Below are 24,140 nucleotides of genomic sequence, written 5' to 3' on the forward strand. Positions count from 1 at the left end.
GGAAGGACGGATGGACGGATGGAAGGAAGGAAAGGAAGGATGGAAGGAAGGAAGGAAAGAAGGAAGGATGGAAGGATGGAAGGAAAGAAAGAAAGAAAGAAAGAAAGAAAGAAAGAAAGAAAGAAAGAAAGAAAGAAAGAAAGAAAGAAAGAAAGAAAGAAAGAAAGAGAAGGAAGGAAGGAAGGGAAGGATGGAAGGAAGGAAGGATGGAAGGAAGGAAAGAAAAGAGGAAGGAAGGAAGGATGGAAGGATGGAAGGAAAGAAGGAAGGATGGAAGGAAGGGAAGGATGGAAGGAAGGAAGGAAGGAAGGAAGAATGGAAGGAAGGGAAGGAAGGATGGATGGATGGATGGATGGATGGAAGGAAGGATGGAAGGAAGGAAGGAAAGAAAGCAAGAAGGAAGGAATGGAAGGAAGGATGGAAGGAAAGAAGGAAGGATGGAAGGAAGGATGGAAGGAAGGAAGGAAAGAGAGAAGGATGGAAGGATGGAAGGATGGAAGGATGGAAGGAAGGAAGGAAGGAAGGGAAGGAAGGATGGAAGGAAGGATGGAAGGAAGGAAGAAAAGAAAGCAAGAAGGAAGGAATGGAAGGAGGGAAGGAAGGATGGAAGGATGGAAGGATGGAAGGATGGAAGGATGGAAGGATGGAAGGAAGGAAGGCGGAAGGAAGGATGGATGGAAGGAAGGAAGGAAGGAAGGAAGGAAGGAAGGAAGGAAAGAAGGAAGGACAGAAGGAAGGAAGGAAGGAAGGAAGGAAGGAAGGAAGGAAGGAAGGAAGGAAGGAAGAAATGAATATGAATGCTACCACTGTAGTCATTAAAGGGTGCCTGTACAGAGAGCCTGCACGTGTCCCCAAATTCAAATCCCAACTGACACTGTGAGCATCCTCTCATTCACTTCAATGGAAAGGCATGTTGGATTCAGACAGCTCTCTCTCAAAAAGTATAAAGGTCACAGCCTAGATATTGACACCGTAGGAATCCTGAGAAAATGCTGAACATTTTAGGCTATGATATGTCTGTGTAGCTTAAAAACTGTAGGCATGGCGACGAGTTAGAAAAAGGGTAAAAATGCAAAATTAGCAGCTCAAAAGGTAGAGTGTGGGCCCATACGTTTCAATGGAGAGCGCAGTTGCCAAACAAATCGTCATACAGCGAAAATTATAAGTCACACGGCTAAGATACTTACATTGTACGAATCAGCACAGTTGTGTGAAAGTTTTGATGTATAATAAGTGTGTGAGCTTTCAAAACTGTAGGAGTGCCAGCAGTTTACAAAATGTGTAAGAGAAAGGAGGAGAAAGAGAGGAGGAGAAAGAGAAAGAGGAGAAAGATAGAAAGCAGAAAGAAAAGGAAATGGAAAAGCAGAAAGAGAAGATGGCTGTAGACAAGTGCCGGGAGAAGACCGAGGACATGAACAAGTGCAAAGAAGAGGGGGAGAGGAAGCAGGCCTGGAAAGAGGAGAAAGAGAAACAGAAAGAGGGGAAAGATAGAAAGGAAAAACAGAAAAAGAAGACGCAGGAGGAGAATAGGACCCTTATAGAGAAACTGAGACTGCAAAAGCCCAACCAGTGCAAAGGTGAGAGAGAGAATATAGGCACACAGTATACCTTTAGCATCACCTGTGTTTTCTTTACAGTACTTGAAAACACACAAGCAAAATCAATGACGGACAATACTGTGGATGAGGTTATGTGAATCTATTTGTAATGACAGTCTCTGACCCAGATGTCTGTCTTTGTCCTCTTGCAGATTATTATATATTTTTGGCAAAATAAGAGCACTGACATCTTGAATCGCAGAAAAGGATGACATTTCTATAGGTAATACTCAGATGTGGGGGTAAGTCAGACTCAACTTTGAATTTTCAAACATGTTTAATTTTGGAACCAGTGTAGAAAAACATTTAAGGTGTCATGTCCAACAAAATTGAGGATGCACACTCATTCAGTGATACAAGAATGCCAGAACCAAGGATCAAGGTCAAGGTCAAATTACGTAGCACATGCTCTTCATGTTCTGCTTGAGTGCCACCTGTTGGAAGAATGTTCTCTAGTTCCAGACTTGTGTGGAGAGCTCTTTCCTGGCATCATTTATGTCCTTGCTACTCACTGGTTGGGTGATATATCAGCACCACACATCTCTCTAGCAGTAACACTGATTCTTCACTGAACTCACTTGGCATTGCGATTCATTGAAAGCATCATTGACCAATGGGGAGCTTTCGTTGTTTCCCAGGCAGTCTTCTTCTGTCTTCCACCAACCAATACTGAAGTTTCACGCCCCGTTGAAAGCATGAAGGACTGGGAGAATGCAACAGTGTTGTGTTCATTGGGGCAAGAGCCATTGGTATACAGTTAGGTCCATAAATATTTGGACATTGACACAATTAATCATTTTGGCTCTGTACACTACCACAATGGATTTTAAATGAAACATTCAATATGTATCTCTCTCTGCATTTGTTTAGTCCTTGATGCCCATGGTGAATCCTGTCCAACACCTCGGTCCTCATTGTCTGTGGAATCACTTTTTGATAAACCTTTTCCTTTTGACCTGTCCAAGGTCCAGAGAGCTGTGTGCATGCTGAGCAACACCACCGCCATCGCTGAGGCCTTGGCCAGGCTGGACCACAAGTTTGACCTGATGTACGCCAAGAGGGCCTTCGGGCACTGGTACGTGGGAGAGGGCATGGAGGAGGGAGAGTTCTCTGAGGCCAGAGAAGACATGGCCGCCCTGGAGAAGGATTACGAAGAGGTGGGAACAGACAGCGTGGGAGAGGAAGATGAGGAGGGAGAGGAGGACTGAAGGGTCAATGCCATCTAATATTCCAGATGATTACAGGAAGACGGATACATTCCCTGCTCCCACATTGACCACCTGTGTCTTGTCATTCTGCGACAGTGAAAATAAAATGCATAAACCTTCATTGTGTGTGAATCGTTAAATTTAGACCACCGTCTATGAATGAATCAGATTATTACCAGGTAGTTTTTACACATACTTGGAAGTAGGAATTTGTTCTGGTCACCTGGTGCATAACACTGATGGGTACACAACATTAGACAGGGTGCAAGGACAAGACGGGACAGTGCAAAGAAAATGACAGTGCAAATTAATACATCCATGGTTTACACCCAGCGTTCCAAAACCTATTGTAAAGCCTTTTATTCTGTTTTTAACTGCACATATATAATCAAAATTGATAAACAGTGACTCAATGTAAGTGTCTTACAAACGATGTGAATAATAACTCAATCCAGCCCAAAATATGTTATTTAGAACCACTAGAGGGCGCGTCGTCACTCTACATCTCCCCTTGACGTCATGGTAGACGTTACTGAGGCAGACGCTTTTAAATAGTCAGTGATCCGATTCCACTTCATCAGAGTAGCTAGTTAGTGATTTCTGGATTTGACACAGTAATTTAGAGAAAACAAGTAAGTCCATAATGGGGATAGACTTTATGAAATGATTCTGTACTGCTTTCTTTGACAAAAACACCTAAAATTGAAGACAGAATACAGTGCATATTTCTCTCAGAACTTAGATTCTAACCTGGTTAAACAATGTCGAGGTTGAGAGCGATACTGGTTGATTACACGACTAGCAGTGATGTGTCTGGGTAATCAGAGTTCCTGGGTGAACCTCCTCTTCATCAGTGATCTAATAATAAGAATAATAACAATAATGATAGTAATAATAATTAATAATAATAATTGTAGATTATTTTGCTTGCTGTTTTGAAAAGTGTTATCTAGCTACAGTAGGCCTAACGTGCTGTGTTGTAAAGTCCTGTATATCTAAATATAGGCCTACTGTGCTGCTAGGTATACAGTACTGTAGGCCAAACTGTTCTAGGTTGTTGTAAAGTGCTGTACAGCTAGGTATAGGTCTTTGTGCTGTGTTGTAAAGTACTTGTATACAGTAGCTATGACTACTGTTGTATGTTTAAAGTGCTGTACATCTATAGGTGTGCTGTGTTGTAAAGTACTTGTATACAGCTACAGTGGGTATAAAACTACTGCTGTATGTTGTAAGGTTCTGTAGAGCTAGATATCGGCCTAATGTCCCATGTTGTAAAGGGCTGTATAGCTACAGTATGCTTGCTGTAATATAAAGTGGTAACCCATTGAAGGAGCACTGTATTGCATTGCTCTGCTATTGATGCAGGAGCCAGTGCACTGTGGCATCTTGTAAAACTGAAGTTACTGTATGTGTAGGAGTACTGTACCATGATAGGAGTAGCCAGTGCACTGTGCATATTGTAGCCTATCTTTAAGCCATATAATCATCATATTGCTCAAATTTAGCATGCTGGATCAAGATAATAGTCAAGTAGAAATTAAATAAGACCTATTAGGGGAGGAGAGGGATTGTGGTGTATGCTGCCTGTGACAGAAATCATCAGCACTAGCCTGCTATTTTCCCAGTAGCGCGCCAGATCACTCAAAACTGACCAGCAGACTGGTAGCTTTGACCAGCAGCTTTGCTACCTTCTCATCCTGTTCCTTTCTCTCCTCTTTTCTTACTGCTGCCTTTATGTTTGCAATACATGATGACTGTTCACTCTGCGTGCAGATGTGTTCAGCTTGTTAGTCTCTTGACGCTCAGATGCTTTGCACCTGAACTAACTGCTAAATCGCATCATGGCTAGTGGACGTTTTCTGTTTGGCAAGTTCCATCTGAATGAGCTCGGTTTGACTAATATTAGCAAGCAAGCTAGCTAGCTACTATTGTGTACAATGGTAGGGTGGACAATAGAACGTGACAAATCTGACCAAATTTGCAGGACAGAACGGTAACGCTTTATAATACAGCCTGTGTCTTACCCGTGTCTTACCAGTGTCTCATCCGTGTCTTACTGGGTACTTACATGTAGGTACGGGGTACTTACCGGGTACTTACATGTAGGTACGGGGTACTTACCGGGTAGGCTACTTACATGTAGGTACGGGTTACTTACCGGGTACTTACATGGCGTGCACAGGAGTGTAGGTATTTACAGGTAGGTACGGAGTACTTACATGTAAGTATCAATCAATCAATCAAAACTTTATTTGTTTAGCACATTTCATACACAGAGGCAACACAATGTGCTTTACAGAGAACAAGGGAGGTGGGCATACGACCCACCCCTACATATTCCAGAGGGAAGCAAGAAACCAGTATCACCCGGGGGCCAGAAAAGTGAGCTGTAAAAATTCTTCCCTGACCCCTCTCAACAAGGCAATTGAGCAAGCTCCTGGAGTATGTTTGTCTAATGGCAAAGACCATTTATAAAGCAATAAATTACATTTTCAGAGTAAGAGAGGCTAAAAACATCATGGGAGAGACATGGCAAACACTGGTGTATGTCTGTGTGTTCGTGAATGTACCTGGGCCCAGATAGAGGTAGGAGTTGGGGTAGGCTGTAGCTCAGTTGGTAGAGTGGGTCGTTCAGTGATCGAAGGGTCAGTGGTTCGAATCCCAGCTCCGACTGTCCACATGTCGAAGTGTCCTTGAGCAAGACACCTAACCCCAAATTGCTCCCAATGAGCAGGTTAGCACCTTGCATGGCAGCTACCACCATTGGTGTGTGAATGTGTGTGTGAATGGGTGAATGAGAGGCCATTGTAAAGCGCTTTGAGTGCCGCTAAGGTGGAAAAGCGCTATATAAGTGCAGTCCATTTACCATTTACCATTTAGGGAGGGGGTAGGAAGAGGATACAGATCCGGTTTAGGGTGAGGCGAAGGGGATCTGAGCCCAGGACTGGTGTATGTCTGTGTGTGTGTGTGAGTGTGCCTGGGTCCAGGTAGAGGCAGGGGTCGGGGGTAGGGTGGGGTTAGGAAAAGTATATGGACCCGGGTTAGGGTGAGGGGAAGGGAGACTGGTGTCATGGAATTTTACACCTAGTCTCAAGACTATTCAGATTCATATCTTTTCTTTCAATACCTATTCATCCAGTCCCCTGCCTTTTGCTATTGTAAACACCTCAACCTTTTGTTTCTCTCTCTTTTGTAATTGTAAACACCTCCTCTACCTCGCTCTTCCTCCTCTCTTTGTTTAAGTCAGAAGGGCCACACCTTCTGTCCTTCCCGTCCTGGCTCAGACCTTTTGTTTTCTTTGTCCATATTCAAAGTGAGTTTTCATCCCTCGACCACTGTTTGATATCCGTCACATTACGATGACGTATAGACAACTCAGCCAATCAAATATCGGTTGCACCACATCCTTGCTTTGAGGAGATATAAGGAGGATATCCGGCGAGCTCATATTACTTCTGTCGGTGAACCACTCTGTGTTTTACTTTGAGGTCCGTTTGCAATCGTATTGTTTTCTTAATAAATCTGACTGAACCTATTTTTGAGCGAACCTGGGCTTTGGCAAATACTTCATTTTTCTCAACTACACTGGGCCCAGGTCCAGGCCTAAAGCCGGAAGTGGACTGGTGTATGTCTGTGTGTACGTTTGCGTGTGTTAACTAAATGCTACGACATCCACAGCAGACACAGGGGTATCTATCGGACTCCGGGAGGTCTGCTGGTGACAGTGGGGCATCCACTGGACCTGGTTAGAAGATAGGAGGGAGAGAGAGAGGCACTAGGGAGAGGGGAGGCAGAAAAGGGTTAGTAGCACACAGAGCCATAAAAGCAACACGGATATTAAAACAGGCAACCTGGAGCAAGTACCCGGTAAGTACCCCATAACTACCTCTAAGTACCCAGTAAGTAACCGGTATGGGTAAGACACTGGTAAGACAGTGTAAGACACTGGTAAGACACTGGTAAGACACAGGTTGGACACGGGCTGTATAATAAAGCGTTACCGACAGAACAAGATAAATTAATCTATTGACATAGTGAGGAAGCACGGGGTGTCTGCATCATGGGAACTGTAGTCAGTTTACACCCAGCGTTCCAAAACCTATTGAAAAGCCTTTTATTCTGTCTTTAACTGCACACATATAATCAAAATCAATAAACAGTGACTCAATGTAAGTGTCTTAGAAACGATATGAATAACTAGAAAGTACATTTCCTGGAGAAAATGTGAGGTGGGCTAGCTGCTGCAGCTGTATGTAACAGCTACTGCTAGAACTACTATGGACCAGGCAATCTCCATGCACCCACCGGCGAAGACCGTGCGTCTCTACCCCACTCAGGGGCTGGGTTGTGGGGTCTGTGGCGTGGATAGTGGCATGGTGGTGAGACTCTGCCCCCTCAGGTCAGAGCTGGTTGAGGACAGTGTACCCCTCTCCGGGCCACCTACCCGCCCTGAAGACCATGTGTCTCTAGCCCAACTCAGGGTCTGAGATGTGGGGACGGTGGCGTGGAGAGTGGCGTGGTGGCGAGACTCCGCCCCCTCAGGTCAGAGGTTGTGGGGGGCAGGTCAGTGATTGCCAGGCCATCCCCATGCACCCCTCATTGGAGACCATGTGTCTATAGCCCACCCCGGGCGGAGCAGTAGCTGTGGAGGTGTTGCAGTAGGTGTTTGTTATAAGTACTGCTAGTACTACACTCAAAAATAGATAAGACCACTCATCATAACTCATAGTTTTATTGCGTTCAATAGCTGAAAGAGGAGAAAATATATTAATGAGTTTGCAGCCTGAAAAAGAGTGTCATTCTGAATATTTCTTTGAATATATGGAAGGAAGAAAGAAAGAAAGAAAGGAAGGAAGAAAGGATGGAAGGAAGGAAAGGAAGGATGGAAGGAAGGATGGAAGGAAGGATGGATGGAAGGAAGGAAGGAAGGATGGAAGGAAGGAAGGAAGGAAGGAAGGAAGGAAGGAAGGAAGGAAGGAAGGAAGGAAGGAAGGAAAGGAAGGAATGGAAGGAAGGAAAGAAAGAAGGAAGGAAGGGAAGGATGGAAGGAAGGAAAGGAAGGAAAGGAAAGGAAAGGAAAGGAAAGGAAAGGAAGGAAGGAAGGAAAGAAAGAAGGAAGGATGGAAGGAAAGGATGAAAGGAAGAATGGAAAGGAAGGAAGGATGGAAGGAAGGAAAGGAAGGAAGGATGAAAGGAAGGAAAAAAAAGAAGGAAGGATGGAAGGAAGGAAAGAAAGGAGGAAGGAAGGAAGGATGGAAGGAAAGGAAGGAAGGATGAAAGGAAGGAAAGGAAGGAAATGAAGGAAAGGAAGGAAGGATGAAAGGAAGGAAGGATGGAAGGAAGGAAAGGAAGGATGAAAGGAAGGAAGGAAGGAAAGAAAGAAGGAAGGAAGGGAAGGAAGGATGGAAGGAAGGAAAGGAAGGAAAGGAAGGAAGGAAGGAAGGATGGAAGGAAGGAAAGGAAGGAAGGAAGGATGAAAGGAAGGAAAGAAAGAAGGAAGGAAGGGAAGGAAGGGAAGGGAAGGAAGGGAAGGAAGGAAGGATGGAAGGAAGGAAAGGAAGGAAGGAAGGAAGGATGAAAGGAAGGAAGGATGAAAGGAAGGAAAGGATGAAAGGAAGGAAAGAAAGAAAGAAGGAAGGAAGGATGGAAGGAAGGATGGAAGGATGGAAGGAAAGGAAGGATGGAAGGATGGAAGGAAAGAAAGAAGGAAGGAAGGGAAGGAAGGATGGAAGGAAGGAAAGGAAGTAAAGGAAGGAAAGGAAGGAAAGGAAGGGAGGAAGGATGAAAGGAAGGAAGGATGGAAGGAAAGAAAGGAAGGAAAGGAAGGAAGGAAGAATGAAAGGAAGGAAAGAAGGAAGGAAGGATGGAAGGAAGGAAAGAAAGGAGGAAGGATGGAAGGAAGGAAAGAAGGATGGAAGGAAGGGAAGGAAGGATGGATGGAAGGATGGATGGAAGGAAGGAAGGATGGAAGGAAGAATGGAAAGGATGGAAGGATGGAAGGAAGGAAAGGAAGGAAAGGAAGGAAAGGAAAGGAAGGAAAGAAAGAAGGATGGAAGGAAGGATGGAAGGAAGGAAAGGAAGGAAGGAAGGAAAGAAAGGAGGAAGGAAGGATGGAAGGAAGGAAGGAAGGAAAGAAAGAAGGATGGAAGGAAGGATGGAAGGAAGGAAAGGAAGGAAAGGAAGGAAAGGAAGGATGAAAGGAAGGAAAGAAGGAAGGAAGGATCGAAGGAAGGAAAGAAAGGAGGAAGGAAGGATGGAAGGAAGGAAGGAAAGAAAGGAGGATGGAAGGAAGATAGGAAGGAAGGATGGAAGGAAAGGAAGGAAGGATGGAAGGAAGAAAGGAGAGGAAGGATGGAAGGAAGAAAGGAAAGGAAGGAAGGAAGGAAGGAAGGAAGGAAAGGAAGGAAGGATGAAAGGAAGGAAAGAAAGTAGGAAGGAAGGATGGAAGGAAGGAAGGAAAGAAAGGAGGATGGAAGGATGGAAGGAAGGAAAGGAAGGATGGAAGGAAGGAAAGAAAGAAGGATGGAAGGAAGGGAAGGAAGAATGGATGGAAGGAAGGAAGAAAGGAAGGAAAGAAAGAAAGAAGGAAGGAAGGATGGAAGGAAGGGATGGGAGGAAGGAACGATGGAAGGAAGGAAGGAAGGGAAGGAAGGAAAGCAAGGAAAGAAAGAAAGCAAGAAGGAAGGAAGGAAGGAATGGAAGGAAGGATGGAAGGAAGGATGGAAGGAAGGAAAGGAAGGATGGAAGGAAGGAAAGGAAGGAAAGATGGAAGGAAGGAAGGAAAGGAAGGAAGGATAGAAGGAAGGAAAGAAAGAAGGATGGAAGGGAAGGAAGGATGGAAGGAAGGAAGGATGGAAGGAAGCAAAGGAAGGAAAGGAAGGAAAGGAAGGAAGGAAGGAAGGAAGGAAAGAAAGAAGGAAGGAAGGATGGAAGTAAGGGAAGGAAGGAAGGATGGAAGGAAGGATGGAAGGAAGGAAAGGAAAGGAATGAAGGATCGAAGGAAAGGAAGAAAGAAGGAAGGGAAGGAAGGAAGGAAGAATGGATGGAAGGATGGAAGGAAGGAAGGAAAGAAAGGAGGAAGGAAGGAAGGAAAGAAAGAAGGAAGGATGGAAGGAAGGAAGGAAAGAAGGATGGAAGGAAGGGAAGGAAGGATGGATGGAAGGAAGGATGGAAGTTAGGAAAGAAAGAAAGAAGGAAGGAAGGAAGGATGGAAGGGAAGGATGGAAGGAAGGATGGAAGGAAGGATGGAAGGAAGGAAGGAAGGAAAGAAGGAAGGATGGAAGGAAGGGAAGGATGGAAGGAAGGAAGGAAGGAAGGAAGGAAGAAAGGATGGAAGGAAGGAAGGAAGGAAGGAAAGAAAGAAGGAAGGGAAGGAAGGATGGAAGGAAATAAAGCAAGAAGGAAGGAAGGAATGGAAGGAAGGAAGGATGGAAGGAAGGATGGAAGGAGGGAAGGAAGGAAAGAAGGAAGGAAGGAAAGGAAGGAATGGAAGGAAGGAAGGAAAGAAAGAAAGAAAGAAGGAAGGGAAGGAAGGATGGAAGGAAAGGAAGGAAAGGAAGGAAAGGAAGGGAGGAAGGATGAAAGGAAGGAAGGATGGAAGGAAAGAAAGGAAGGAAAGGAAGGAAGGAAGAATGAAAGGAAGGAAAGAAAGAAGGAAGGATGGAAGGAAGGAAAGAAAGGAGGAAGGATGGAAGGAAGGAAAGAAGGATGGAAGGAAGGGAAGGAAGGATGGATGGAAGGATGGATGGAAGGAAGGATGGAAGGAAGAATGGAAAGGAAGGAAGGATGGAAGGAAGGAAAGGAAGGAAAGGAAGGAAAGAAAGAAGGATGGAAGGAAGGATGGAAGGAAGGAAAGGAAGGAAGGAAAGAAAGGAGGAAGGAAGGATGGAAGGAAGGAAGGAAAGAAAGAAGGATGGAAGGAAGGATGGAAGGAAGGAAAGGAAGGAAAGGAAGGAAAGGAAGGATGAAAGGAAGGAAAGAAGGAAGGAAGGAAGGATGGAAGGAAGGAAAGAAAGGAGGAAGGAAGGATGGAAGGAAGGAAGGAAAGAAAGGATGGAAGGAAGGAAGGAAGGATGGAAGGAAAGGAAGGAAGGATGGAAGGAAGAAAGGAGAGGAAGGATGGAAGGAAGGAAGGAAGGAAAGGAAGGAAGGATGAAAGGAAGGAAAGAAAGAAGGAAGGAAGGATGGAAGGAAGGAAGGAAAGAAAGGAGGATGGAAGGATGGAAGGAAGGAAAGGAAGGATGGAAGGAAGGATGGAAGGAAGGGAAGGAAGAATGGATGGAAGGAAGGAAGGAAGAAAGGAAGGAAAGAAAGAAAGAAGGAAGGAAGGAAGGATGGAAGGAAGGATGGAAGGAAGGGATGGGAGGAAGGAACGATGGAAGGAAGGAAGGAAGGGAAGGAAGGAAAGCAAGGAAAGAAAGAAAGCAAGAAGGAAGGAAGGAATGGAAGGAAGGATGGAAGGAAGGATGGAAGGAAGGAAAGGAAGGATGGAAGGAAGGAAAGGAAGGAAAGATGGAAGGAAGGAAGGAAAGGAAGGAAGGATAGAAGGAAGGAAAGAAAGAAGGATGGAAGGGAAGGAAGGATGGAAGGAAGCAAAGGAAGGAAAGGAAGGAAAGGAAGGAAGGAAGGAAGGAAAGAAAGAAGGAAGGATGGAAGTAAGGGAAGGAAGGAAGGATGGAAGGAAGGATGGAAGGAAGGAAAGGAAAGGAATGAAGGATCGAAGGAAAGGAAGAAAGAAGGAAGGGAAGGAAGGAAGGAAGGAAGAATGGATGGAAGGATGGAAGGAAGGAAGGAAAGAAAGGAGGAAGGAAGGAAGGAAAGAAAGGAGGAAGGAAGGATGGAAGGAAGGAAGGAAAGAAAGAAGGATGGAAGGAAGGGAAGGAAGGATGGATGGAAGGAAGGATGGAAGTTAGGAAAGAAAGAAAGAAGGAAGGAAGGAAGGATGGAAGGGAAGGATGGAAGGAAGGATGGAAGGAAGGAAAGAAGGAAGGATGGAAGGAAGGGAAGGATGGAAGGAAGGAAGGAAGAAAGGATGGAAGGAAGGAAGGAAGGAAAGAAAGAAGGAAGGGAAGGAAGGATGGAAGGAAGGAAATAAAGCAAGAAGGAAGGAAGGAATGGAAGGAAGGAAGGATGGAAGGATGGAAGGAAGGATGGAAGGAGGGAAGGAAGGAAAGAAGGAAAGGAAGGAATGGAAGGAAGGAAGGAAGGAAAGAAAGAAAGAAGGAAGGAAGGGAAGGAAGGAAGGATGGAAGGAAGGAAAGGAAGGAAAGGAAGGAAAGGAAGGAAAGGAAGGAAAGGAAGGAAAGGAAGGGAGGAAGGATGAAAGGAAGGAAGGATGGAAGGAAAGAAAGGAAGGAAAGGAAGGAAGAATGAAAGGAAGGAAAGAAAGAAGGAAGGAAGGATGGAAGGAAGGAAAGAAAGGAGGAAGGATGGAAGGAAGGAAAGAAGGATGGAAGGAAGGGAAGGAAGGATGGATGGAAGGAAGGATGGATGGAAGGAAGGAAGGATGGAAGGAAGAATGGAAAGGAAGGAAGGATGGAAGGAAGGAAAGGAAGGAAAGGAAGGAAAGGAAGGAAAGAAAGAAGGATGGAAGGAAGGATGGAAGGAAGGAAAGGAAGGAAAGAAAGGAGGAAGGATGGAAGGAAGGAAGGAAGGAAAGAAAGAAGGATGGAAGGAAGGATGGAAGGAAGGAAAGGAAGGAAAGGAAGGATGAAAGGAAGGAAAGAAGGAAGGAAGGAAGGATGGAAGGAAGGAAAGAAAGGAGGAAGGAAGGATGGAAGGAAGGAAGGAAAGAAAGGAGGATGGAAGGAAGGAAGGAAGGAAGGATGGAAGGAAAGGAAGGAAGGATGGAAGGAAGAAAGGAGAGGAAGGATGGAAGGAAGAAAGGAAAGGAAGGAAGGAAGGAAGGAAGGAAGGAAGGAAAGGAAGGAAGGATGAAAGGAAGGAAAGAAAGAAGGAAGGAAGGATGGAAGGAAGGAAGGAAAGAAAGGAGGATGGAAGGATGGAAGGAAGGAAAGGAAGGATGGAAGGAAGGAAAGAAAGAAGGATGGAAGGAAGGGAAGGAAGAATGGATGGAAGGAAGGAAGGAAGAAAGGAAGGAAAGAAAGAAAGAAGGAAGGAAGGATGGAAGGAAGGGATGGGAGGAAGGAACGATGGAAGGAAGGAAGGAAAGCAAGGAAAGAAAGAAAGCAAGAAGGAAGGAAGGAAGGAAGGAATGGAAGGAAGGAAGGATGGAAGGAAGGATGGAAGGAAGGAAAGGAAGGATGGAAGGAAGGAAAGGAAGGAAAGATGGAAGGAAGGAAGGAAAGGAAGGAAGGATAGAAGGAAGGAAAGAAAGAAGGATGGAAGGGAAGGAAGGATGGAAGGAAGGAAGGATGGAAGGAAGCAAAGGAAGGAAAGGAAGGAAAGGAAGGAAGGAAGGAAGGAAGGAAAGAAAGAAAGAAGGAAGGAAGGATGGAAGTAAGGGAAGGAAGGAAGGATGGAAGGAAGGAAAGGAAAGGAATGAAGGATCGAAGGAAAGGAAGAAAGAAGGAAGGGAAGGAAGGAAGAATGGATGGAAGGATGGAAGTTAGGAAGGAAAGAAAGGAGGAAGGAAGGAAGGAAAGAAAGGAGGAAGGAAGGATGGAAGGAAGGAAGGAAAGAAAGAAGGATGGAAGGAAGGGAAGGAAGGATGGATGGAAGGAAGGATGGAAGTTAGGAAAGAAAGAAGGAAGGAAGGAAGGATGGAAGGGAAGGGAAGGATGGAAGGAAGGATGGAAGGAAGGATGGAAGGAAGGAAGGAAGGAAAGAAGGAAGGATGGAAGGAAGGGAAGGAAGGAAGGAAGGAAGGAAGGAAGAAAGGATGGAAGGAAGGAAGGAAGGAAGGATGGAAGGAAGGAAGGAAGGAAGTAAGGAAAGAAAGAAAGAAGGAAGGGAAGGAAGGATGGAAGGAAGGAAAGAAAGCAAGAAGGAAGGAATGGAAGGAAGGAAGGATGGAAGGAAGGAAGGATGGAAGGAGGGAAGGAAGGAAAGAAGGAAGGAAGGAAAGGAAGGAAGGATGGAAGGAAGGAAGGAAGGAATATGAATGCTACCACAGTAGTCAATAAAGGGTGCCTGTACAGAGAGCATGCACGTGTCCCCAAATTCAAATCCCAACTGACACTGAGCATCCTCTCATTCACTTCAATGGAAAGGCATGTTGGCTTCAGACAGCTCTCTCTCAAAAAGTATAAAGGTCACAGCCTAGATTTTGACACCGTATGAATCCTGAGAAAATGCTGAACATTTTAGGCTATTATATGTCCGTGTAGCTTAAAAACTGTAGGCATGGCGACGAGTTAGAAAAAGGGTAAAAATGCAAAATTAGCAGCTCAATAGGTAGAGTGTGGGCCCATACGTTTCAATGGAGAGCACAGTTGCCAAACAAATCGTCATACAGCGAAAATTATAAGTCACACGGCTTAGATACTTAAATTGTACGAATCAGCACAGTTGTGTGAAAGTTTTTATGTATAATACGTGTGTGAGCTTTCAAAACTGTAGGAGTGCCAGCAGTTTACAAAATGTGTAAATATTTTCAAAGCAACAGCTGCCACCACTCTAAAAACATAATGATACTGAACATTCCACCAGCAGTTTCAATGGCACAAAAATGACTATTAAAAGTTAAATTACTAAAAAACTATAAAAAATATCAAAAATCTTAATACATCCGTTAAAGAGCTAAACATCGTGAACATTTTAAAGTTTGAATGAAGTTTCTAGCACAAAGTATGAAGAAGTTATAAAGGAGACAAAAAACGGGGAGAATAATAAAGAAAGAAAGAAAGAAATAGTGGGAATATCACAAGTTGGGCTAGCTTTTACAAGCTAGCCCACCTAATAAAGAAAGAAATAGTGGGAATATCACAAGTTGGGCTAGCTTTTGCAAGCTAGCCCACCTAATAAGCCGTGGCAGAGAATTTACATAAATAAGCCATCACTTTGAGATTGAAAGGTCGAATAGCCTACTCTTCAACAATATGCATTAAGTAAATTAAAATTAAAATGGAATTGAACGACTCTTGCTCTGATTCATGTATGTTTATTTCCACTGTTGAAACAGGTTACATAGTAGGCCTATGTCATGTTCCCTACGATCCAGCGCAGACCCCCTGCTGTGCTGTGACAGGATGACCCCTCTCCTGCTGCTCTCCCTGCTCCTGGCCTGGGGCCTCATTTAGAAAGCTTGCGTACGCACAAAAGAATGCGTACGCCACTCCTGAGCAAACTTCGGGATTTATAAAAAACAAACTTTACGGGAGAATGGCGGAGAATGTGCTCACCTCCAAGCACACTCTGACCCATGCACACTCTGACCCAAGCACCCTCTGACCCATGCACACTCTGACCCAAGCACACTCTGACCCAAGCACACACTGACCCATGCGTACGCACATTTCTGGCGAAATGAGAAACTGCGATCCTAATGGCAGAAAGGTGAAACTCGAGAAATGCTTTGAAATTGACCAATCCAAAATTGCAAAATAACCCCTCAAATATGTTGCACAGTCCAACCGGGAATCATAATCAATTGGATCTGTCATCGCTAAACAATTTATTCATTTATTTATTTTCATAAATAATTCCTGTATTTATTTATTCTCATAAATAATTCCTTCAGATAATTCCTTTAGGCAGAATTTCAGTCTTAGTATTACTGGATCTCAGCATGCCGGTGACTTCCGGTAATGGTGGCTGAGGAGTAGTTGTGTTTCCCTCCACCTCCCACTCGCTTTTAAAAACTTTTGAATCTTAAACTCCACAATCTTGCTAATTTTTGATTAACTATCCCACATTACTGAGTAATGCACGGCCTGATGGAGAAATTACATCTAAAAATGCAAAAAGTACTAGAAAAGACCCCGGGCCTAAAGACGAAGTTGTCGTCAACGAGGTTAGCATAGCTGCACTGACTAGCTTGCTAGAAGACCACAAGGCTCTTTCAACAGAATTCAAGATGGCCATCTCTTCCCTCGAGTCCACACTTGATCAAGTGCAAATGACTGTGTCTGACCACTGGCAGCGTATCACCTTCTTGGAGTCGAATGCAGACTGTCAGTGACCGCCTTGTGACTTTGGAAGCCACATGCTCGGAGCCGACTGCCAGTCATGCCAAGCTGATAGCCAAAACCGCAGACTTAGAATCCCGTAGCTGGGGCAACAACATCCGCATCATAGGGTCTCGAGTTGATTGAGGGCACGCGGCCAACTGCCTTCTTCTCCGACCTATTGCATCGGCTTCTGGGCGATGACATCCTGCCTATCCCCTGAACTGGACAGAGCCCACAGGTCGCTGACCGCGAAACTGAAGCAAGGCGAAAAACCATGGCCTGTTATTATCCGGTTCCACAACTTCCAAATAAAGGAAAAAGTAATTTGCAAGGCCCGGAAGAGGAGAATAGAGCTGCGGTACCAGAACAAACCTATTACCTTTTACAAGGACTATACCCCTCATGTTCTGGAGCAGCGCGCACCTTACCGTGAGGTGATGGAGCTACTTTACAGGCGTGGACTGAAGCCCAGCCTCCAGTACCCAGCCAGGCTGATGATTATGGCGGAGAACGGAGATAAAGTGTCTCTTCTGTCGGCGAAGCTAAGAAGTATCTCTTTGACAGGCATGCTTAACACTAGCAGCGCCAAGCATTTGAAACTTACCAGCTTAGCTGGGGGGTGGGTCAAATGCCCCCGCAGTCTTTAGAATGGGAGGCTGTTATTGACACACAATGGCCGCTAGATGGCGCTCGTGTGTGTGTTTGTGACACCAAATGCGGCTGTATCGGCTTGGGCTACAAATAGATACACCTGTCTAGAAAATAAGATGGTCGTGTCTGGGACTACGTTTTCCCAAGCCCTATTATCAAATAGAGAGCATATCACTGATAACACTTGAAAAATAAGAACACATTGGCGCAGTATGATGTAGGACTATTCACCTATTGAGCAATTTATAGATGGATTTATGGATGAATTCTATGTTTACTCGGTCGGATTTAGCCAAGCCGCTGGGGTAGGCTTGTGTTGCAGTTTTAACCACATTAGTTATTATTTTCGGAATTTGAGCTGAAAGGCATTTTTCTTAACATGTATTATGATATATAGATATATATTATACTAAATAAATATATAATATTTGGGCGGGGTTTTATCGCATTGGGGGGATTTGGAGCACTCATGGGGCTGGAGCACCAATCTGGCAATCCGGCTTGTTTACATCCGGACGTGAAGTATGTAGCAACATTCTGTGGAGGGCAGTAATAGTTGCATCGACACTGGCCGTAAGAAGAAGTGATTGAATGCATTTTCCGCATGTTTGTTGTATTCTATTTGACATGTTCCTTTGCCTCATTTAGCACCAGCTGCAACCCTCTCCTCCAAATCCGTTCTCTCCGTTAGCAGGGCTAACGTTGCACTCAGTAGCTTGTGCTTATTAGCTAGGTTTGGTAAAAAGCTTGTGCAGTGGAGGGGTTTTGGGGGAATTATTGGATTATGCCAGCTAACTTAGTTCCCAAGCTTGTTTGATAACTATTCGATGCAGTCTGTCAGGCTAGTGCCTGTCGCCGTCATGAATGAGACGGCCCCACTTTATAGACGGCCCCAGCTTTTGTTAGCTTTTAACTTCAAATTAACGTTTTTGTGTTTTGGGGCAAACTCTTAAAATAATATAATACGGCATGCATAGCTAGCGAGAGATATGCCCCCGCATCATTTTACAACCTGTATTGTTCGACTTTGCAACTGCTTGCTTGCTAGCTAGCTTAGCTAGCCTAACGTTGGGTGTATGAAGCTGGATAGTGGCCATGATTGCACCACCCTCATCCTACTGCTGTATGGGTGGGGTTGGTATTTGCAGAGGGCTACAAACACAGCGTGACACATGAGCACAATTTTCTATGCAATATAAAGGCTACTGAAAAATAAATTGACTCCAACAATAATCTGATTCAGTTAACACTATTTTTGAATAAGTGGCTCTTGTGGCTTAGAATAAGGGTCTGCAAGTGCAATGGGAAAATATCGACTATTCTAGTAGGCTAGAGTTTGTTCATGTTGCACATTAAAATTCAGGTATTGCTTAGCCTATATTCACATTTAGCTTCCTCAATGGGTCAAGACAATATACAATGTAAACATTTACTCGGTACAATAAATATCACAGCCAAGAATAGATGTGAAAGTTGTGATCAAGATGCATTGGACTTGGCCGGCTTGGGGATTTATAGATCTTTCAAACCTTTATTTATGCTCGAGACGCACTGAGGTTGCCCTCATTTACAGTGACGACGAGCGATCTTGCACCCAGCCACTGCAAAACTGTCAGCTAGCAGTCTAAAACTGGCAGCTAGCAGCCTAGCCTATTTGCAAAACTGCATACGCTGATAGGCCTATAAAAACATACATGTTCAAATAAAATACCACATCAGATGCCACAAAGTAAATATCATCTCATCACTTAGGAGAGTTGGCTGAAATAAAAGGTTGCTCCCTGTCCTTTGACATTCGCTACCAGCAAACAGACAGTTAGGCCTATTTGCATGTCAATGTAAACCAGTGGGGGAGGGCTACAAGGTATGGCTTGGTTAGCCTACAGCCCTACCAAGAAATGTTACTCGCTATATTTCACTATTATAGTAGTTCTGCTTCATTCTCACAGCAATTTTCTGTAGGGAGGCTTTAGCGGCTTTACAAACCCTTCTCTAGAGAGAAGCCGTCTGATCCCAGCATGGTATGAGGTGGAGAAGGACAATCTGGTCTCTGAGCTAAGGCAGGTTAGCAAGCCATTACACTGTGCGCCAGGGGGACTCTGCCCAGCTAGCAGATCATCAGTGGGCAGCCAGCCGCCCGCTGACGACCAACTCGGCGGCCCTACGTCCTCCGTCAGTGCGTTGGTGGCTTGCTGCTCATACTGCACCACCCTCCCCACACACTGCATGCTAATGCGCTCTATACGTTGCTATGCTAATGCATGTAATATTGCTAATAATGCATGCAATAAATGAGAACAGATGTGTGAATTTTTATTTTATTTTATTTAAAGTAGCACATCAATATAACACAGATTAATGCAATACTCGTAAGATGAGACGGGTACAGTAAAGAAAATGTTCAAAAGCAGCATAACAAACATACAGTACATAACATATATCAGCAGGGCCGGACTGGCCATGTGGCGTACCGGGCAAATGCCCGGTGGGCCGGACCTACTTGTGGGCCGATCTAAAAAAAAAAAGAGCTAACGAACGGCCCATAGAGCAGGGACAGCGGCCCATTGGTCCATTTTCTATACTGACACTGGGCTGGCCCAATCATATGTAGGCCCCACCCCTCCCTCTGTTAGTTTCAGGTGTCATTTGCGTGGGCCGTTAGAGAGCCAGCTGGCCTGTCCCCCCGTCAACAAATCGCGCAGCAGCACCCCCCCCCGTCAAGAAATCGCGCAGCAGCATCCCCCCCCCCCCCCCGTCAACAAATCGCGCAGCAGCACCCCCCCCCCGTCAACAAATCGCGAAGCACCCCCCCCCCCCCCCCCCCCCCCCCCCCCCGTCAACAAAACGAAACTGAAGGTGTTCCATCTCACCGCGTCGGCTCGGCTAGTGGCCTGACTGGGGCTACATTTCCCGGTAGGAAATGTTCACCCAGTCCAGCCCTGTGTCCGGCCGATTGTGGTGGGCCGGTCTGGGCCAAAAATGCCAGGGCCGATTTTTTGTCCCAGTCCAGCCCTGTATATCAGCATACATATAGTACACTATGAACAGCATATGACATTATGGAGATGGACACTAGACATATGGTAGGCTATATAAATACTCTAGCCAGATGGCATGTACAGTAACAATCAATAGTTTGGACACCTTCTCATCCAGTTGAATGCAAAGGTGTCCAATCTTTTGACTGGTACTGTAACTGTACACAACTGTGCACACAACTCAGGTGTACAGTAGTCTGATGGCTGTACAACAAAAGCAGAATAACCTGGGGGGTTGTGTGTAGCCCCAAGACGTCATGGCCGATCTAAAACACAGAATTCAAAATAAATTTGACTTTGTAAATGGCTGAAAGAATTGGTCTTTGATAAGTATATATAATTTAAAAAAATGTGAACAGGTCAGAAAAAACAAACACCAACCATAAGAACTGGTGTCGCATGCTGTGGTTTGTGGACGATGTGGCGTGGAGTCCCATGTTCGGGCCCCAAGGTAGGTGGTCTAAAATAAGATAAAAAATAATATAAAGATAAAGTAGGTGGTCTAAAATAATATTTTAAATAATATTAAGATAAAGTCTAGACCAAGTGCCCGGCTATAGAGTACCTGGTCTGCACGTATTCATGGGTTTCAAATGTAGTCCTAGACCTGCCGGACCAACACAGGTGTTTCAAATTAATGAATTAGTTCTACTGCATAAGATACATTGAAACACCTGTGTTGGTCCCCAATATGGCAGGTCTAGGACTACATTTGAAACCCATGAATATGCTGGTCTGTGCTAATCTTCACTGTTCTGTGCTAGTATAACAGTAACATCCTGGTTCTACTCTGGTCTCCATACCTGTTCTCTGTACTGGTCCTCATGTCTCCTCTCGCCCTTCGCCTGCATCATCACCTCGAGTTTTTCCCAGTTTCTGGCACCTTCCAGTTTGGATGTGCCAGAGCCCATAGGCCACCTGGGCTGGAGGGAGAGACAGGACAATTAACCAAGTGAAAGAGACAGAAATACTGCACACAAAAGAGACATGGATATGACTGTCCAGCCTGTGATAGACCTCTGAAGTTTTGCAGAATCTAATAAGATGGCTAATTTTAGCAATAATAGCTTCCCTACTAACACAGTACGTAAAACTGACGGGACACATTGGTGTAATTGTGGTAACTTTGCGACGTCACCAGCAGCGGACCTAGCTGACACCTAGCTGACACTTGCCTTTTCAGTCGCAAAATAACCAAAATAGCCGTCCTCCAGTACACTGTAAGGGAACGTAGCCGCCACTGCTGCTTAAATCCGTAACTACGATGTAATTAAATAACGTGACAATGTGGTTAGATCACAGTCCCAATCTGACTTTATTGGAAATGTGTCACAGTGGGTCAGAACATTTGTAAATTACTTAGGTTTTAAAATAAATTTTGAAGTCATACAGTTACAGAATTGTAATAATGAGGAGAAATCCTGCATGTCTGTTTTGTGTGTAATTTCTCATTTACAGTTAATATTAACACTAAAGATTTGCAGTCTAGGCCTAATAAAAATAATGATAAAAAATATGCCTATGAATAAAGTCCTAATTTTGCAACCTAAATGTGAGCAATGAACGCTGAGCAGTGAACGTAGAATGCAAGGCATTGGGCTACTTTCTTAGGTGACACAATTGAAGAACTAGACAAACAAGTTACACACTATGTGCCAGTAGGTGGCTGTATGCACATTAAAGTTGTTTGCGATCCGCCACTAAACCCAGCGAAGGAGAAGAAGAACGAGAACGGTAAACTTCCGCCCCGTGTGAAACAGAAGCGATTGAGCAAGACCAACACGCTGTCCCCGCGACAACACAGATCCTGTAAGTATCTCAATTTCAATGTATACATTAGTATGTATACATACTATGTATTTTGGTATCGTCCCAGATAAAACACCAACGTTATGTGCAAGCTACCCTTTTGTAATGATTATCTATATGCAGATGCTCTCTTTCCAATGTTAGCTAACTAGCTAGCCAGCTAACGTGATTAGCCTTTTTCGGGCAATGGTGGAGTCTTCTGGAGTCTAGCAGGCTCGCGCGAGCTCCTGCACGTTCGTACTGTTTCATCGCTTGGAATAAAATGCGATAATTAGCTTACTCATTGATTTCGCATTAACCCACGAATTTTTCCGAAGTTAACGTTAACAGAATACTAGAAGCCGCAACAACGGAGCTAGGCTAGCTAGCAGGATTTGTTATAGCAGCCATCTTGGCTCATTTGGTTACAGCAGCCATCTTGGTGGATTTCATGTTACTCTTAACTGTTGAAATGGTTGCTCATTCTGTCAAATGGGTAAAGAATTGTGTACTACGTTTTCACTCACATACAAATCCAAATTTTGCATAATAGGTACTCATGATGTGGACTACTAATAGAGGCGCTAAGACGGGGACAGGCGTGGCCAGGGGCAGTCCTGGGACAGCACCACAGGCTCTGTGAGTCTTGTTCAGTTGAATGCCCTCATGAGTATTAACAGAAGAGCACCATATACATATGCACACATACACTCTAACATGTCGCTCTCTCCTCAGCTCAGCCCAATGGTCTCTGATGGTTCTGTCTGGCCAGCCCTTAGGTGGAGAAACACCTGATCATCAATATAGGCACACGTAAGTACAAATGCACATACGTTTCCATAGACGGGATAAACAAATGGGGATATTGATATTGAGTTAATGTTAGCGGTAGACATGTGAGATTCATAAGACGCATCACTGATGCCAGTGACGCCACAATATCAGGGAAATTGAGCAATTGCTTCCCTGTAGTGCAAACTTGCAAGATTCGCTCAGTTATTAACCCTTCTTGCCTTTTTTGTTGTTGGTTTTCTCTCTCCTCCTTCCTCTCTGTGCAGTTCTCCTGTGTGCTGAGCCGCTATCCCATGTATTGCCACTGCTGACAGGGTAGAGCTCAGCCCCATGCAGAAGTGAGTGATGAGGAGAGGGAAGATCATTTTCCTGTTTTTTTCCCCTCCAGTTTTAGGAACCGTCTCAAGAATGTGTTCCCCACTTTTATGCCTTTAAATCAGGGTTGGAGTATTCCAGGTGTGTGGCCATGGCCATGAACACCAGTAGAGGAGGGAACCAAGTGTCTCATTCTCTCTCTACAGTTGTGTGGTTGTAACCCCCCACTAGCTACATATTCATTCAATCTTTATTTAACCTCGTGAATCAATTGAGAGTAAGCTCTCATTTACAATGACGTATAATCACTCTATATTTGAACTTGTACTACAGGTGAGATAATCCTTTTTAATGGTCTCTCTCATTCGCTCTCCTAGCTGTGATGTTAGAGTTGTGCAAGACTTGGGTGTTCTCCTGCTCTGAGTGCCCATTCTCCTATACCTCCCAGATCTACCTCCACAAGCACATCAAGAGGAGCCATGACAACCTCTGTCTCTGCTGAGGAACACACAGAGCATTATGAAGTAGCCAGTGCCTTGGCGAAGGTGTTTGAGCAGCAGTCATCAATGGATTAACTCCCAAGACACAAGGAAGAGACAGCGCAACACACGCTATGACTCCAGTGACGAAGGTAATATAATAAAGTGCATTCAACAGTCCCAAAAGAGTACTACTTGAGTTGACTAATCTGAGCTAATTTACCTCTACTATATGTTCCAGAGCCCAGGCAGCCGGTCGGCAGAACTCAGACCAGACCAGCTATGCCAGGTGCCAGAGCCGGAAGGCCTGCTCTGCCAGTTATCAATGCAGGTATCCATGCATGTTTGTGTTGGTGAAATGTCTATGCATATTTGCACACTTACAGTTAACTCAGGACTTTCTGAAGACTCATGTACTCAGTTCACTAATTCGCTCATCTCACATCTCACTACTCGGCAGTAGATGTTCATCGCCCGGGTCCTTTGAGCCAAGGCGCTGTGAGCCCAGGCCCTTCAGCCCTTCAGACGTCCAGGCACGAGCAGCATGCATCAGCGATTAGCACCCCGGCCAGACCAGGTCAGGGTCTGACATGTCTCATGTCGAGTTGATTCTTCCCCTTATGCCAGAATCACTACGCCGCCAGCACCATAGTTTCCTGCTCATCCCTTTATCCTCTGGTTTTCAGGTAGTTCTCTGATGCCATCGCCTGTGAGACCAACAGCTCCAGCAGTGTTGCCATCAAGCTCTGCAGATGCTGGTATGCTGAATTTTGTGAACTACTTCATGCTGCATGTAGGGATATACTTTGAGCTGAATATCCATTATGGGACCGTACAATTACTTATAGCCACATCTGTGTTTAATATCCAGACTTCCAGAGGATGATGTGTCAGCAGTTCTCCAGCGTCATGCAGAGTCTGAGGGAGATGGCACAGACAATGATGAGGCTGGAGCAGAGACTGGAGCAGAGACTGTCCGGCGAGTCTGCAGACAGCTATCGGGGAGCAGTACTGGATGACCTGCACCCTGCTAAAACGGAGGAGGAGCTGCTGGTCTTGGAGGAGCAGCTGAAGGACAAGGATCATCAAAGGAAGATGGTGAGTAACTTCAGGGCAGAACTTTGTTCCTTATTTTTGCAGGGAAGTGTTAAGGAAATGTAAAAGTAAATGATTGTCTTTATGTTTTGCAGACACGATATCT

General features: G+C 44.8%; 2 protein-coding genes across 2 annotated transcripts in view; both read left to right on the forward strand.

Annotated features, from left to right (window-relative positions):
• Positions 1-2,806, forward strand: part of LOC311321554 (microfibril-associated glycoprotein 4-like) — a gene marked incomplete at both ends in the record, with an annotated part of 25,418 nt that extends 22,612 nt beyond the window's left edge. Inside the window, one exon of the mRNA XM_084453549.1 lies at positions 2,564-2,806. Within this exon, the coding sequence (XP_084309675.1) occupies positions 2,564-2,806 (243 nt within the window). The remainder of the gene's footprint in view (positions 1-2,563) is intronic.
• A 3,912-nt stretch (positions 2,807-6,718) lies between these two features.
• Positions 6,719-24,140, forward strand: part of LOC311321555 (GTPase IMAP family member 8-like) — a gene marked incomplete at both ends in the record, with an annotated part of 50,720 nt that continues 33,298 nt past the window's right edge. Inside the window, one exon of the mRNA XM_084453550.1 lies at positions 6,719-6,722. Within this exon, the coding sequence (XP_084309676.1) occupies positions 6,719-6,722 (4 nt within the window). The remainder of the gene's footprint in view (positions 6,723-24,140) is intronic.

The sequence above is a fragment of the Borostomias antarcticus genome (genome assembly GCF_949987555.1).
Source record: "Borostomias antarcticus genome assembly, chromosome: 19".
Lineage (NCBI taxonomy): Eukaryota > Metazoa > Chordata > Actinopteri > Stomiiformes > Stomiidae > Borostomias > Borostomias antarcticus.